Source organism: Sardina pilchardus, chromosome 21 (assembly GCF_963854185.1).
Source record: "Sardina pilchardus chromosome 21, fSarPil1.1, whole genome shotgun sequence".
NCBI lineage: Eukaryota > Metazoa > Chordata > Actinopteri > Clupeiformes > Clupeidae > Sardina > Sardina pilchardus.
The window spans coordinates 31070857-31086656 of NC_085014.1; the positions used below are offsets into that span (position 1 = coordinate 31070857).

Sequence of the window (15800 nt, forward strand, 5' to 3'; positions counted from 1 at the left end):
CATGGAATTACACATCGTGAGAGATAAAACTTCAACGAATAGGCTTACTATACTACAGTATTACTATAATAGGCATGTTACTTGTGTAGGGTTGTTTTAGACACTGCAATTAAAACACAACTTGTTTTTTTAATATTATGGCATGAAATGTTGTCATTATTACCTGTTAGAATGAAAATATATGGGTAAAAGTATACCCAGTTCCCCTACATAGCGATATGCAGCACTTTAACGACTCCAGATCAGTTGGTGAAAATTTTAGTTATGTGTCAACCAGTGTAGCCTACTAGCTCCTACTCCAAAGCGTCCCAGGTAATTGAAGTGGAATAACAGAAAGCATGGACACACTGGGTACACTTCAGGGAGGACAAGTCCCACGTCCCATTGAACGCAGCATAACGAATGCAGGAAGTCTTTCCTGCCAGCTGCTATTAAACTGTTAACTGTACAATAATATTGAATGCTAGGCATGCATGTACAAGTATTTAGGCCACACAGATATATTTTAATCTTCAGTTTATCTAGCCTACTATTCATTTGCATTTCCTTTAGTAGTATACAGGGAACAACTAACTTATTTCCAATAGGTGTGCTTGTGTCAATGTAGCCTACAGTAGAGTGTTCATGCAGTGTTGGATGTAGGCTTAGTGTGTGTGATCCTTGTCTGACCGAATGTAGCTGCTGTAACCAAGTAAATTACTAATATTCAACATGCTGGAATGGTTTCCTTGGAACCTCAAATGCAGGTTATTCCAAGCCCTCAATGCCATGCCCTGGATTATTTTCATTCTGAACACAGGCTGATATGGGTTTAGTTACAATGTGAGCATAAAAAATGTTTACCTGGATGGAATATCTTTCCAACAGACAAGGTAGTATACCCATGGCTTTTGAAATACTGAGGGAAGGTGGTGTAATTGCCCGCATGGACTCTCCAGTAGAAATTTGAGTTGTCATACAATTTCGTAGTGTCTGGCCTTCGACTTGTTAACATTGATGTTCGACTGGGTCCACATAATGCTTGCTAGAGAAAGAAAAAAAAGAAAGAAATGAGACTAGATCTAGCCTTAGCCATGACGTCCTCCTACACAGTGGATTCTCGCGCACTCACCTGTGCATATGCATTGGAGAACAAGTTGCTTTTCGATGCAAGTTGATCGATATTTGGCGATTTTACAAGTGGATCAGAGTAGCAGCCCAATGATGGTCGCAGGTCATCGGCCATAATGTAAAGAACATTGAATGTATCTGAAAACGGAATAGGCTAGTTAATGGAAATCAAACTAACAAAAGCATCGCTTAGCCTACAACATGAACGAGCGTAGGCTACTTGAACCTACCTCTTCCCACAACTTCCAACAGGCTTATACATATCACAAAGAGACGCGGCAACATCATCTTCAGAAGCATCGTTCTTGTGCAACGTTGTTCGACGTTGTTCGACCTCAAAACTCATTTCCAACTTCTTCCTAAATCGTATGCTGACTTCTTCTTCTTATAGTTGTCATTGGAGATTATTATGTTAGACTATTACTGCCCTCTACTGTCCTCTACTGCAGCGGTTCCCAAACTTTCCCCCCCACGCGTATGCTACCGCCTACATCCTGACTATAGACTCGCGTAGGCCTACCGAATCAATGGCTTTTAAGAGATCTTTCTTTAAGAGGCAGGGTTTTGCTTTCAAAGGCTGAAGGGATATCTAGATTGACCTACACTGCACTTTCACTTAGTGTTGATACCCTTACCTGTAAAGCTATAGATCAACTTCTCTTTGACTTTGTTTGGAAAAACCACACTCATTATGTAAGAAAATCTGTTATAGCCTAATGAATGAGTAGGCTACTGTAAAGGTAGGGTTGCCAACCGTTCCGTAGGCTATAATACGGAATCGTCCCGTATTTGACACCTAAAAGTCTTGTTCCGTATTGAACTAATACGGAACGCTCTTTATTTTTGAGAAACTGCTCAATGCACACATAGTAAAAACACACACACAAAAAAACTAAAAACTCCCTGACACAACGTGCGAGCCTGCTGGTCCGCAAAAGGCATGGAGTGAGGTCCGGTGCTTCACCTGATAATTAGCTGCGCAATTGGATCAAGCTGCGGCCCGACAGAAAATAAAACAAAGTTTCTGCAATTAGGAGGAAATGCTAGCTAGTTTGATGTGATGAGTCATAGCCTACAAATAAGTGGTGGTATGAGCGTTTATTGAATGCATGCCTGTGTGCGTTTGCCCGACAGAAACTGAAACTACACAATAACGTTGTTGGCAAAGCTCCGCTTCAACCTGTTGGAAGACTATTTAATTACGTAACGACATTTAACAACGTGGAATCTTACAACTTCCATGGAAACAGAGCAGAGACTGTACAATCCATTGTTTAGCATTGAGTAGCCTATAGTCAAATTTGAATATAACATGGTCAAAAGATTGTAGCTTTAGTCTTTCATTTAAAGATCTCCAGATAAGTGATTTACGCTCGGCTGTTTAAACCATAGACAAAAGTTGGTATTATGTTTCCTGGATCTTTACATTCAGGCATTCAAATGAAATTTCATTATAAAGCATATCATTTTGTTCTCCATTTTCCGAGCATTGAGAATAGCCGAATGGCTGAAACGTCTGCTCACCCAGTAAAGAAAGAGTTTCTTCAGCAAAGACTTTGTCTATTTTTTACAGAGTGCGAACCCTTACTACCTTTTCCTGATATCTTTTGGTTTAACGCACCTGACTAAAAATAATTTCATCAAGAGCGCAACAGTATCCCACCTTCTGTTCTCCATTTTCCTACCAGAGTATGATGCTTGCATGAGGGAAACATCCCAAAACAATAGCACCCATATAATTGCTGTTGTTTTCAGAAGTATTTCTCATGCAACCATGCAAAAGCAATGAACTATTGTAAATATTACATTATTAAAGCAGGCCTCTGATGTGCATAGGACATGTACACACATGCATAGTTTTCACAAACTAGCACTTTAAGCACTTTTAGCACTTCTTGACTGCTTTGAAGTGAAAGTGCATGTCTAACAATAGTCTATAGCATAATAATAATTGTGATAATGATAATCATAATGATAATTTAAAAATACACCCCCGGTAGGCCTATTTTTGTTCCGTATTTTAATTTCTCAGAGTTGGCAACCCTATGTAAAGGTGGCCTTAACTTTTTGGACTTTACAACTTTAAATTAGACCTCAGAGCGTTTGCCGATGGGACAAGCGCATTTCGTCCATAGAGATTGAATGATGGATTACGTGATTTTGCGTTCTCCTGTCCTGGTTTACAAATAGTAAATCTATGCTATGGCCTTATAAACAACGGATCTGTGTTCAAAAGAGTTCAAACAACCCACACATATTTAGGTTAGGCTACTGTGGTAAACGTCAATCGAGGGTGCAAAGTGATGACGGATCAACATCGGAGTTTGGCATGGATTCAACTAAGTTACAGTATAGGCTGATGTTAATTGGCAGAAAGATTGAACATGGTTTGCGACACCTACATGACAATAAACTTGAACTAGCTAGCGACAGTTTTGTTTAACTAGTTAAACAAAGAGATGAGAGAAACAAAGAGTTTAAGTTTTACAAATACAGCTAGGCTACCTCCGTAAGTATACACATGCTAAAGTTGAATATAAAGGGTATATAAACTCATCTTTTGGAAATTTATCTTAATGCCTTCAATTAAAAAAATGAGGAAATATCCAACCTTTCAGGACATCAGTTTTCTTTGTGAATGAATAATGTATCGTAAATAAATAAATGTTTTCCTTAAAATGCAGGGGACATTAGTATTGGAACTCCTATGTTAACCCATATGTGTTAAAATTCCCATAGAGGCAGGCAGATTTTTTGTTTCTTTAAATACCAGTTATTTCATGGATCCAGGACACTGCACCCTGATAAAGTCTCCTTGGCCTTTGGGATTAAAATAGCCCCACATCATCACATCTCCTTCACCATACCTATAGGATTGGAATGAACAATATCCATTTCCCTGTTCGTACATCCACATGCAATATTTCCTAATACAACAACAATGCCTGACAAGGACGTATTCGTTTGAGGGCTTGACAACGGCATAGACTTGTTTGTCAAATTTTAATTCAAGGGGAAGGGGAAGGAGGAGGAGGTGGCAGGAGGTTCATGTTCGGACCTTAGGTCCACCTGTAGCAGGGAATAATGCACAACTAACGCAATTAGTGGGCTAAAGGAATAGGCTACAAAAAAGTACATTGCATTCATTACATTGTGAATACATGGATATAGTTTCACATATAGTCTACATGTTATTTGGGTGAAATTATTAAAAAAATAATAGAAAATAAATTTGCACACAACCAAAGTCAATCAGTTTGAATGGGTCTTGACACGTGGTTCACTATGTTGAGGGACAGTCATTTAATTCTCAAGTGCCAAGTAAACACAGGAAAAGAAGAATGACAGAGATGTGAACGTGGTTTAGGCCTAACAATGCTTAATACGGTTTGTTTACAGCAGAAAAGTTCAGTTGGGTAGAAAATGTCACCAAAGTGCATCATTATTAAATGACTAAATGTGTTGATGACAATACATTTCTTTGTTTTACAATTTTGTCATTTCAGAATTATTTTAATATCTGACATATGTATATGTTAACAAATATGGGGGAACATAGGGCAGCTTGTTAGCTGTTAGTCTCCCTAGAATCCTGAGTGTTAACAGATGGCTGCTCCCGGTCAATTCCTGTTGTACACATCATCCGATTCTTGACTTTCTTGTTGGATGTCATAATGAGAAAAGGGCTAAGAGAGGCATAACAGGATGAGAACCACACTCGCATGTCTGCCACCACGGGGGGCACCTGATCCACTGTCAGCATGTAGATCCAGATTACATTGTCTATACCAAAGAATACCGTATATAGAATCACTAGTGTGACCACTGTCTTTGCTGCACGTGTCTCCATGGCTGCATTGGCCTGACTTCGCCGTATACTGCGTGCCTTTTGGGCATGGTGATGGAGTACCACCAGTATATATCCACTGGAGCCAAGCATGAGGCCTACAAAGACAAAGTCCCGGCCTGACACAGCTACCCCATTGATCACATATGATAGGTTATCACGGAAATCCACATAGCAAAAGCCAAGGTTGAGTGTGAAAGCTGGCACTGTGCCATTTCGGGGTGCAATGGAAAAGAAAGGTGCAGCAATGCACACAGCCATGTTGATAAACCAGAGTGCAGCAAATGTGGGAATGACAAGGCCAGGGAGCCTGGTCTTCAGTCTCATCCAACAAGGCTTAGCTGGGGCCAACATGACAGCCTGGAAGACACTGAGCATGCAGGTGATACAGACAGAGAGGGCACGGGCAATACGGTAAGAGTAGATGACCACCTTGCAGCCAGCATCATTCAGTAAATTCCGTAAGCCAAAGACAGTCATAGTCTGGGGTACACAGCGAGTCAGCAGTAACATAAGGTTGGTGAAGGCAAGATGGCACAGGATGATGTCCACAGGTAACAGATGTGGTTCTAGGCACACGATGTGAGCGTAAGCCAGCAGCACCAGAACATTTCCCAGAATGCCCAAACCTGTCTGCAAGAGGAAGGACACTCCCTTGATGGACAAGCATAGGTCCATGGGGTTACCTAAACAACAGAGATTTAAAAAGACGAATTTAAAGGAAATTGAGAACAATACATTTATTTTACTGCAATCTAAATATGCATAGGGCTTAATCAAAGTTCTTATATACTTTTAGTGACTGCCTGTGACTCCTGCAGACTCAACACTGACATACGCAGAGCCTCATTTTATAGTCCGCACCATGCTATGGGGAATAGAAGGTTCAAAAACAAGAGTGGAAAACAAAAGTTGACTGACAATTAAAAACAAGGGTACAATGGAGAGATTGTGCAGCTGCTATGGGCACCTGTTTGTGATGGGGATTGGTAGCAATACAGTAGAACATCTGTTTACTTTACGATCACTACCAGGCCCTGTTCTTCATCTCATCAAGAGGAATATTAGACAGACAGACAGATAGATAGATAGATAGATAGATAGATAGATAGATAGATAGATAGATAAATACTTTATTGATCCCCAAGGGAAAATTCAAGGTCCCAGTAGCTTAAGACACCACACAACAAACACTATTTGGTATAATATACCAAAAGATGCTGGCAACAACAGACTGGTAAAACATCCAGAGGAACTTGCTGCAGCTTCCTCAGGAAGTAAAGCCTGCTATGCCCTTACTTGTAGAGTGCTTCAGTGTTGACTGACCAGTCCAGTTTATTGTCCAGATGTATCCCCAGGCACTTGAATGTGTTTACCACCTCCACATTGACCCCTTCAATGATGACTGTCAGCAGTGCGGGCTTAGACCTTCGGAAATCCACCACCATCTCCTTGGTCTTAGCAGTGTTCAGTTGTAGGTGGTTGAGTTTGCACCTCCACCAGGCTCCTGTATTCCTCCTCCTGCCCATCCCTGATACACATGCACAACACATGACTCTGTGTTGTAGCAGAACCCAGACGTGAACAGGGTGAAGAGGACTAGAGAGAGCACTGTTCCCTGTGGAACTCTAGTGCTGCTGATGACAGTGTCAGAGAGGCAGTTCTTCAGTCTGACGAGCTGTGGCCGCTGTCAGGCCGCTGTCAAGTCTCGCAGAGCCTTTGAAAGACGATGGTAATCAGGCTATCTGCTTTCACCAGTTTTACACGGTAGGGTGTTGGGTAGTGTAGTACTCTCTTGTTAAATCGTGAATAAAACATTGTTTTCTCAAAAACAAGGTTGATGCCCCGTTAACTTTTGACATCTATATGAGCCGGTATAATCGCTTAGTCACATCGTAGCTGGTTTTAAGTCTACCATGGACGGTTACGATTTTATGGCTTATTCTCCAGTTGTCAATGGAGAAATTGTATTGGATTTTTACTTCCAGGCAAGGCTGTGGGCGGGACTGTGGAGCTCTATACCTGTCAACATTTAGCTTTCAAAATAATGGGATAACGTTACTGCATTTCGGTCATTGTTTTTACCTTACCTAGAGCCTATGCAGCCTATCCAACTGCTGCCTGCAGCCTACTTCCAAAACTCCAAAGCTGCTGTCAGATTTTGTTCGGAGGACACAAGTTAGGCTACCAACACTCAAGAACAGTTTGTGATGTGTTAATCAATACCATTTCCAACCATTTCACAACAGCTAATTCTGGAGTAGCCTAGGCTAACAACTAGCCCGCTTGCTTGCGAGACTCGGCTGTGAACTGCACCGGTTTCCTTATTTGGGTTTACGTTGCCAGGTGTTAGCCTATGACAGAACGGTTGAAATAAATTCAAAGTAAGTGATTGCGTAGGCTATGTGTCAGGTGTATGGCAACCAGTTGTCAGAAAATGAATGGATCAGTTATTTTCGAATTAAGTATGATGGCCATGCAAATTACGCGAGTTTTTCGGGAGAAACAACAAAACGGGAGGGCGGCAGGAAATGACCTTAAGATAGGAGAGAAACAAGGGGGAAACGGGAGTTTTTGGCAGGTGCTCTAGGTCATAACTCACCTATGACCTTCACCATGTGGATTTGTGGTTGTTGTGCACCTTAAACCAGCGGGTTTGCAAAGCGACCTGTAATAGGCAACCCCACATATTCCCACAGACGTGCTCCCGAGACAAATCACCCAAAGATGATTGACACGAACCGCATTGCCACAACACTATGACACCGACAAAGACAACGGGCAGAAGGCCTAACATGCTGTCACACGAATAGGCCAAAATCACACCTGAATACTGCTTAATGTGGATTAATGTATTGACTTTTCCATTAAGTATTTAAGCAATTTTAGTAGGCATGTTCAATAGTTATTTCCTGTGTCATTCCACTATAAAACTTTATTTATCGACTTTAAAGTTACACTAAGTATTTCTTGGGGGGAAATTCTCCCATCTATCGGTGAGATGGTATATTGCAACAGACTCCAGTCTCTAAAGATGGAGGCTGAAACATGGCTGTCACCATACTGACGACGAGCTCCTGAATGGCAGATTTTACACTAATACACAAGAATGATTTGTTGGTGGAAGTAATTACACATGAATGAGCACATATTTTTGGAAGAAATATTTTTGCTAAGAATCAACCCCCCCAAACATACAGAATGTAACTTTAATGTTTGGATTTGTTGTGGATTAAGTTAATAGGCTACTAATGTCTGGTGAATTTCATGTGAATAGCTTCACTGGAAGTATACTTACTGAAACAATAATGCAATATTTGTATTATGACCTATTTATTCTAATATTTTCAGATATTGATTACTTGACTTTCAAGTGCTGTAAGCCATAATCATCAAGATTGAAATAAATAAAAAAAAATGCTTGAACTGTTTCATTTAAACTGTAATGAATTTAGAGTATATGAAACATTAAAAAAGGCATATTAGGCATTAATTCATCTAATCACAGTGAGTTGTCAACAAGGCATCTAAATAAAATAAACACATAGGACTATCTGTTTTTATTGTCTAGCAGGGCTGTACGCTGCGAGCAGCTCGTCGCAAAAACAAGTAAAAATATATTAGTGCTAGTTTCAAATAATAAATACTCGCACACGTGCGAGTAGTGATTTCAACCCTTTCATTCGCATTTTGCTCCTAAAATGAATCCACACCAAGTGGATCAAAGTATAGTACAATTTTCGCGCATCTGTATACAAATTTCAGAGTTGACAACTCTTACGCACCTGGCTAGACACTCACGTTTTCAGCATCAACTGTTCGTTATCAGTTGGTGACTATGTAGCAATTACCGGTGAAACGGTAAACCATGATAAAACTGTTGACTATAACAATTACCGTGTTCATTTCAAATATTATTATTATCACGTTGATAGCCTTAACACGGTGTGGAAACCGTGGTTAATTCCTCCCAGCTTCACCCGAGCTTGCATTTGACATAGGCCTGGTAGACTTCTATGAAACAAAAATGGTATCCTACTGATTCTGTTGTCTAAATGATGTATTTAACCACGTTTCGGTGTAGGCTACATCTGCTTTTAAGGCGGAACATTTTCATCGCAAATGTGCGCTGTATAGCCACTCTGCATCTTTTTATGGCTACGTTATCAGGAGAACGTAACGTAACGTTTTATTTTGAGCACTGGTTGTCACTCATTGAATATAACAGATATAGGCTACCAAACTCCAAGACAAGTCATGGCAGAGTAAGTTAAAGGGATAATCCGGAGTCAAATGCAGTTTAGATCAATTTTTCGGTCTATTGGGAGTACATACGTTGAGTTGACACCAAAATCATGTCATTCCGATGTATTTTGAGAAAGTTCGAGCTCACCGTTTTTAGCCAAAACTCGTTAGCCTGGAAGTGACTCGGGCATGTCCTTTCGACGCTACAAAACGCTATTTTTATACCTCAAGTCAAGTCAAGTCAAGTTTATTTATATAGCGCATTTCATACACAGAGGTCATTCAATGTGCTTTACATAAACAAAAACCAAACAGTAATAGCAGATAAAAGCATAGATGAGCAAAGAGGAATAATAATAGGCCTAATAATAATAGTAATAATGATAAAATAAAAAAATAAAAAGAAAGCAATAAAGAATAATTAACATAAAAGACATAAGGTGGAATAACAAGAAGACAGGTCTGTTTTTAACAGATAGACTTTGCCAGAGTCTAATTTAGCAAACCAGTGATAGTGATCCTTCTCAAACACCCAGAGCTGTTGCCACTCTTTGGAGATTCGTTGACGTAGGCCCATCTGTGTGCGCACACAATATTTCCTTTCTTACTGGGGAGACCTTAATGTAATAAAACCTCTTCTACTGTTCCAAACAACACTACACTTACGTGGTAGTGAGTAGAGGATCCCTAAAGCCAAACCGAAGTATCCCCACGTCTTTATGTGGTCGGATAGAGAGTCCAGAATAAATTTAATCGAGTCAGTACCTTTCCGGAAATGTCGCAGCTGCAGCTAGCAACGTTTTAACAACACTTTATTAACATTTCCGGAAAGGTACGGACTCGATTAAATTCATTCTGGACTCTCTATCCGACCACATAAAGACGTGGGGATACTTCGGTTTGGCTTTAGGGATCCTCTACTCACTACCACGTAAGTGTAGTGTTGTTTGGAACAGTAGAAGAGGTATAAAAATAGCGTTTTGTAGCGGCGAAAGGACATGCCCGAGTCACTTCCAGGCTAACGAGTTTTGGCTAAAAACGGTGAGCTCGAACTTTCTCAAAATACATCCGAATGACATGATTTTGGTGTCAACTCAACGTATGTACTCCCAATAGTCCGAAAAAATGATCCAAAGTGCATTTCACTCCGGATTATCCCTTTAAGCACCCAACCTGACCAAGGAAAAAGTGAAAGGACAACTCACAATGCCATGCCACGGTAGGCTACCTAAATCATAGAAATCATTGCTGGACACTCATCTTTTCTATTACACCGGAAATATTTGTCTTTACCGTTGTTAGTACTTCTTAAAGTGACAGGCACTCAATTAGACCTACACACCACCCCTGTAATATCATTAAAGACAAGTGTAATCAAATGTGTATGAATGTAACAAAAAGTGTATGAAGTTTTCAAATTACTTTGAATATTAAGCTATAAGTAATTATGCAGATCCTATAATGCTATGAATTGTTAACAAAATGTATACAAATTCTGAATTCAAAATATGATATAGAAACCAGACAAGCCATTTTCTGTGTGTTTGAGCAGAGACTAGGATTGCCACTGCTGTGAATGATCTGTATCCTGCTTAAGGCAAGGCAATAAGGTTTTCAATGAAATTTCATCGTGCTCCAACATTTTTTTCTGTGCTCCTAATTTTTTTCATTTAGGAGCACCTTTATTTACATTCAATAAGCTAAGCGTACAGCCCTGTCTAGTGATGATATGCATTCTTGTTCAGGTTTATATTGTGCCTCACAGTTCAACATACTGTGACAAAAACTAACTCCATCAGCCTTGTTCATGTGGTTAAAAAACAATCTCTTTTTTTACCAGCTGACATCAAAATCTCTTATCACATTTTCACACAAAAGTTCACACTAAGTGATGCCAATTTATTTTATTTACATTCAATAAAATTAGTTGCATTAAACATGAGCTTAATAAGTACAAGCATTTTGTCTTAAATTATCTGTGTCTATCTGTTAAATACCTGTACAAAAAACTGACATGATGTTGAAGAATGACTGATGATGTTATACATTGGAAAGAGCTGTCTCAATCCCACATTTCACAAGTTTGTTGACTTTCTTGTTGGAGACTATGATGACAAAGGGGCTTACGGCAGCATACAGCGATGAGAAAAAAACACGCAAGTCTGACACCAATGATGACCTCATAGTTTCCTTCACTGTGAGTGTGTACACCCACAAACCATTGTCCACACCATAGAATATCACATACAATGTCACCAAAGTGACCACTGTCATAGCTGCCCTTCGCTCTGAGGAAGGGCCTCCTCCTCTGCTGCATGTGCTTTTATGGACACTTCTGACTTGGTGACTATGATGGTAGAGAAAAAACAAAATAATTAAACTGGCTGTTGTCATGAGAGTCATGGGCAACACATCTCTGCTCACCTGGGCTGCTCCGTTGGCATCACGTGAGAGCTTTGAAGGAAAGCGCACAAAGCAGAATTGTACATTAATGCCATGCTGCATAAGGCTTGAGTTGTTTCTTGAACTTAGAGAGAAGAGGATAGCTGCTGAGCTCATGGATGTGTTGATGAGCCACAGAACCAAAAAGATGCCACCCAGGTTCTTGGCAGCAAGGGCACGGACAGCAGCCCAGCGGGACCCTGGAGCAGCAGTGCTCAGGCACTGATAAGCACTGAGCACAAATGTCAGCCAAATGGAGAGTGAGCGGGATGTGCGATAGAGAAATATTACCGCTTTGCACCCAGTGTCGCTGAAGACGTCAGAGAGTTGGAAGGTGGCAAGGCTTTCCAGAAGGCAACGCACCCCAACCACTATCAAGTTGGCAGAAGCTAGGTGCAACATGATGGCATCAGCTGGCAAGAGATGGCGCTCCTGGTATGCCAGCTGTACAAATGCCCAGATAACTATGCTGTTACCAGGGACACCCAACAGTGTTAGAGATAGGTAAAGCAACCCACGGGTGAGTATCTCAGACTCCATTTCTGGTCATACAGATGTACATAAGTGTTTTTATGCTAAGCCAGGTCCGATAAACAGTAGATAGCAATTCAAGTTCCATAAAGTATTGTCACTATGACTAAGAGCAGCGGTCTTCTTTTCATAATCTATTTTTTCTTTACATATAGCACTACATCATATCAAAATGTATTACAAATTGTGTAGAATCTCAGACATCTATGAACCTACAACAATTTCCTCAACTAAATGATACCACAGCATTAAAATCACTTTGTATCCGCCTCCTTTATATCCTTAGAGGTAGGCTACAGTGTAACGAAGTGGCATTAATATCTTGTTTACCTCTGGAAATGATGCAAACTATCTGACTGAATGCTTCATTAATTCATACACGGCCATTAGTCTCATTAGTCAAAAACATGATAGACATGAAAAGACATGAGATGGTAAATAATTTGGACCGTGTTTTACAATAAGTGTCTTCCTGTTCTAAGACATATACATATATTTAAATATATATATATATTTTTCCAGTTTTATTTAAAAATAGCTGTACAACTATGTTATTCTACATTGTATATGCAGGTAAAAAAAATATTTTCTCATTAAAGGTTGGGTATGGAATTCGCAAAACGGCCGGCAGATTTTGAAAAATCACAAACCCAAATGGTTCCTCCCTCCGAAGAACATGGACGCGCATTCATGCACGTCTGTACAGCACTATCTTCATACAATCGCTCACATCAACTTCCCCAAGCAGATTACTTAGCCAACTAGTTTTACATTCTTTATTCACCTTCAAAGGGTTGTTGGTAGGCTAATAGTTCCACAAATCCCCGAAGGCAGATGATTTTATAGGATACATTATCGTAAAAGCAATAGGCTATCGCCCCTTTCGTTCGGAATTTTAAAACAATGATGCTTTTAATAGACTACACCAAAATAACATTTGATAAATGAACCTTGCATTTTTCAGTAGCCATAGGTGTGTATATGTGAACAGAATCTGGTTTGGTTCTTACCGGGGCTTTTACCTCCAGAAATATCCAAGTTTAGTGCTGGCCCGGTTGTTCGCGTATTCCACTGGAGCTCCAAGCGTTTAAGTTTCGGTTTCAGGTTTACAACACTCTTTCGAGTCACGGTAAAATGTATTTTTTGCTACATAGCTTATTTATTGCATGGGTGCTTGAGTTTCTGTAGGAATCGGCTGTCTTAGTTTGTATAGAAATGAAGTGACACATACAACAAGAGGGGAACATAGGGGACGCAGTAGGCCTGGTTGGTTTCGTTTTAGAACTTGCTGTTGCTGGCAGCTCAACAGCTTTGAATATGTGCAGATTGACGAACGAGCTGTGAAATGATGGTAGGGGGTCAAGAATGTGATTGGCTGGAGTTGTTCAATCCCTGCCCGTTCCACAGATGATTGACATGTTTAATTTCCATTTCAGTGCTTCCAACTCAGTTGCTATAAGTGGGTTAGGAATAGGATTTCAAATGATTTCGCAAAAATGGCCAAAAAAGCGAATTCCATACCCTACCTTTAAGTATGTTGTACTGTAGGAGGTACTTCTATCAACGTTTTATCAATATATTCTTTTAAACTTTTTTCCCTATAAGTGAAAATGTAAGTGTCCACTGTAGTGGACGCCATGCACCAATGGCTATTCTGATTATGAGGACACATATATAAATTTCATAAAATAGCTTCAAATTAATAATCTTATGACAGTTATTATCTAAATAAAAAAAATCTAAAACAAAAATGTGAATTGTGACTATGCAATATATTGCAATATACATGTACTATTCCAGTACTAAGATGAGACACTACAGGTGGAAGTAGGGTAAAACGCAATTAACCCTCTATGGTTCACTTTATGATATTCTTATGGCATAAAAATATATAATTGTAGGCAGGAGCACCAAATAAACCAAATAGTTCCCACCATGGCCCTTTCATAGCCCCCGCCATGGGCTTTGTATAGCCTACTGCAGGTAACAAGTTGTCTATTCAACCAATGTGTAATCATGCGGGGGTGCCACCTGCACAAATAATAGACAGGACTGTCACACACACACACACACACACACACTCTCTCTCTCTCTCGCACACACACACACACACACACACACGCACCATTAGACCCCCCCCCCCACACACACACAAACATATCAATCCCCCCCCCCCCCCCCCATTTCGGCCCATACACACCCTTTCACTATACCCCTCACACACAACCTACTTACAGTACACACACAAGTACCCTCCAAACATCACACACAGAGACACACTACACAATTTCAATGCATTAAGTGTCGCCAACTGACAAAACCCCAATACAATACGTATGCCAGAAATTAAATTGCTGTGGGGGAGTGCACACTCACTTTGATCCATCCAACCATGAGCATAAAAGATATGGACTCACCATTTGTGTGTACACAGGCTTTGTACATTGGGTCCAAAGACCCAAGAAAGAAGTGCTTTTGATGTAAACTGTGATCAACTGGTGAAATGTAGCACATAGATTAGGTGTATGCATTTGACAGACCACCAGATGGAGTGCATTTATTGAGATGACAAAATGTATTGGGTCATAGTATCAAAGGGGCTTGCGCTCGTCACTGCTACTTGTGGATTTTGTTGTTCTTTAACAAAGATAGATAGATAGATAGATAGATAGATAGATACTTTATTGATTCCCAAGGGGAAATTCAAGGTAATACCATAAACGTAGTCCATTACTGGTCAACGAATCATTTTTAAATTCTTGTTAAAGAGGAACTATGCAGGATTGGCGATTTCATCTCTGGTTTCGCTCGTTTTATGCTTGCATTTTCTCTGCAGAGCTTCCCCGACAGCTTTAGCGTGTATATTTATACATGTATAGGCTATATTTAAATATATAAATTGCAAGCGTGGTTCTTCGTCTCAGACTTCCAGATGTAAACAAGGAGCGATCGTCTCCTGCAGAAAGTTGCATAGGGTCTCTTTAAATGCAGAGCACAATTTATTGAAGTTTGGATTAATTTCCATTTTCACTTGCTATGGAGACACTTGAAGATCTGAACAATATTTATATTGTTCCAGTCTCCATTTAAGACATGACTCAAGTTGTAAACATGTCTGCAATTTACTTACCCCCAGAGACGTAAAAGCCATGAAAGACAAATCCACAGAGGATATTAGAACTCATTAAATCACTAATGAGGCAAAAAAGGGAAAAACATGTTTAAAACATACACGGTAGGAGGGCTTTTGGAACCTGGGACATCATTTTCACACTCCTGAGTTCAAAACAGTTGGAGCTGTAATATCAGATGTAATATAGACCTACATTATATGGTCTACATTTTCTAACAGCTTTTATCTTGTATATTGGCTTTGGAGTTGGTGGACTAATGCAATATGAACTGTACAACTGATGACAAAATATGACATTTTCATTAATTGGCATTAGCATAATGCTTGTATGCTGGTCTAACAAATAACATCAATACATGTTACAAAATGTTCTGAAGTGTTCTCCTTAGCCTGAGACTGAGCTTAGAAAGAAATTAGGCATTTGTGGATTTTACAAAAGCATGCTACTGTAGCTGAATGTGCAGTGTGAATTGTGAGGTGAAGTGTTATTTC

At 39.9% G+C, this 15800-nt stretch overlaps 3 protein-coding genes across 3 annotated transcripts in view; all 3 read right to left on the minus strand.

The window, feature by feature from the left end:
- Positions 1-1534, minus strand: part of ids (iduronate 2-sulfatase) — a 55342-nt gene extending 53808 nt beyond the window's left edge. The window contains exons 1-3 of the mRNA XM_062524736.1: positions 1341-1534; positions 1112-1248; positions 844-1024 (exon numbers count right to left, since the gene is read on the minus strand). Coding sequence (XP_062380720.1) covers positions 844-1024; positions 1112-1248; positions 1341-1410 — 388 coding nt within the window. The 5' untranslated portion in view covers positions 1411-1534. The remainder of the gene's footprint in view (positions 1-843; positions 1025-1111; positions 1249-1340) is intronic.
- A 3144-nt stretch (positions 1535-4678) lies between these two features.
- On the minus strand, positions 4679-5635 carry LOC134068645 (olfactory receptor class A-like protein 1). Its single transcript, XM_062524331.1, has one exon. It carries the CDS (start codon positions 5633-5635, stop codon positions 4679-4681), a length of 957 nt encoding a protein of 318 aa, XP_062380315.1.
- A 5607-nt stretch (positions 5636-11242) lies between these two features.
- Positions 11243-12184, minus strand: LOC134068646 (olfactory receptor class A-like protein 1). Its single transcript, XM_062524332.1, has one exon. It carries the CDS (start codon positions 12182-12184, stop codon positions 11243-11245), a length of 942 nt encoding a protein of 313 aa, XP_062380316.1.
- Between the last annotated feature and the right edge of the window lie 3616 nt (positions 12185-15800).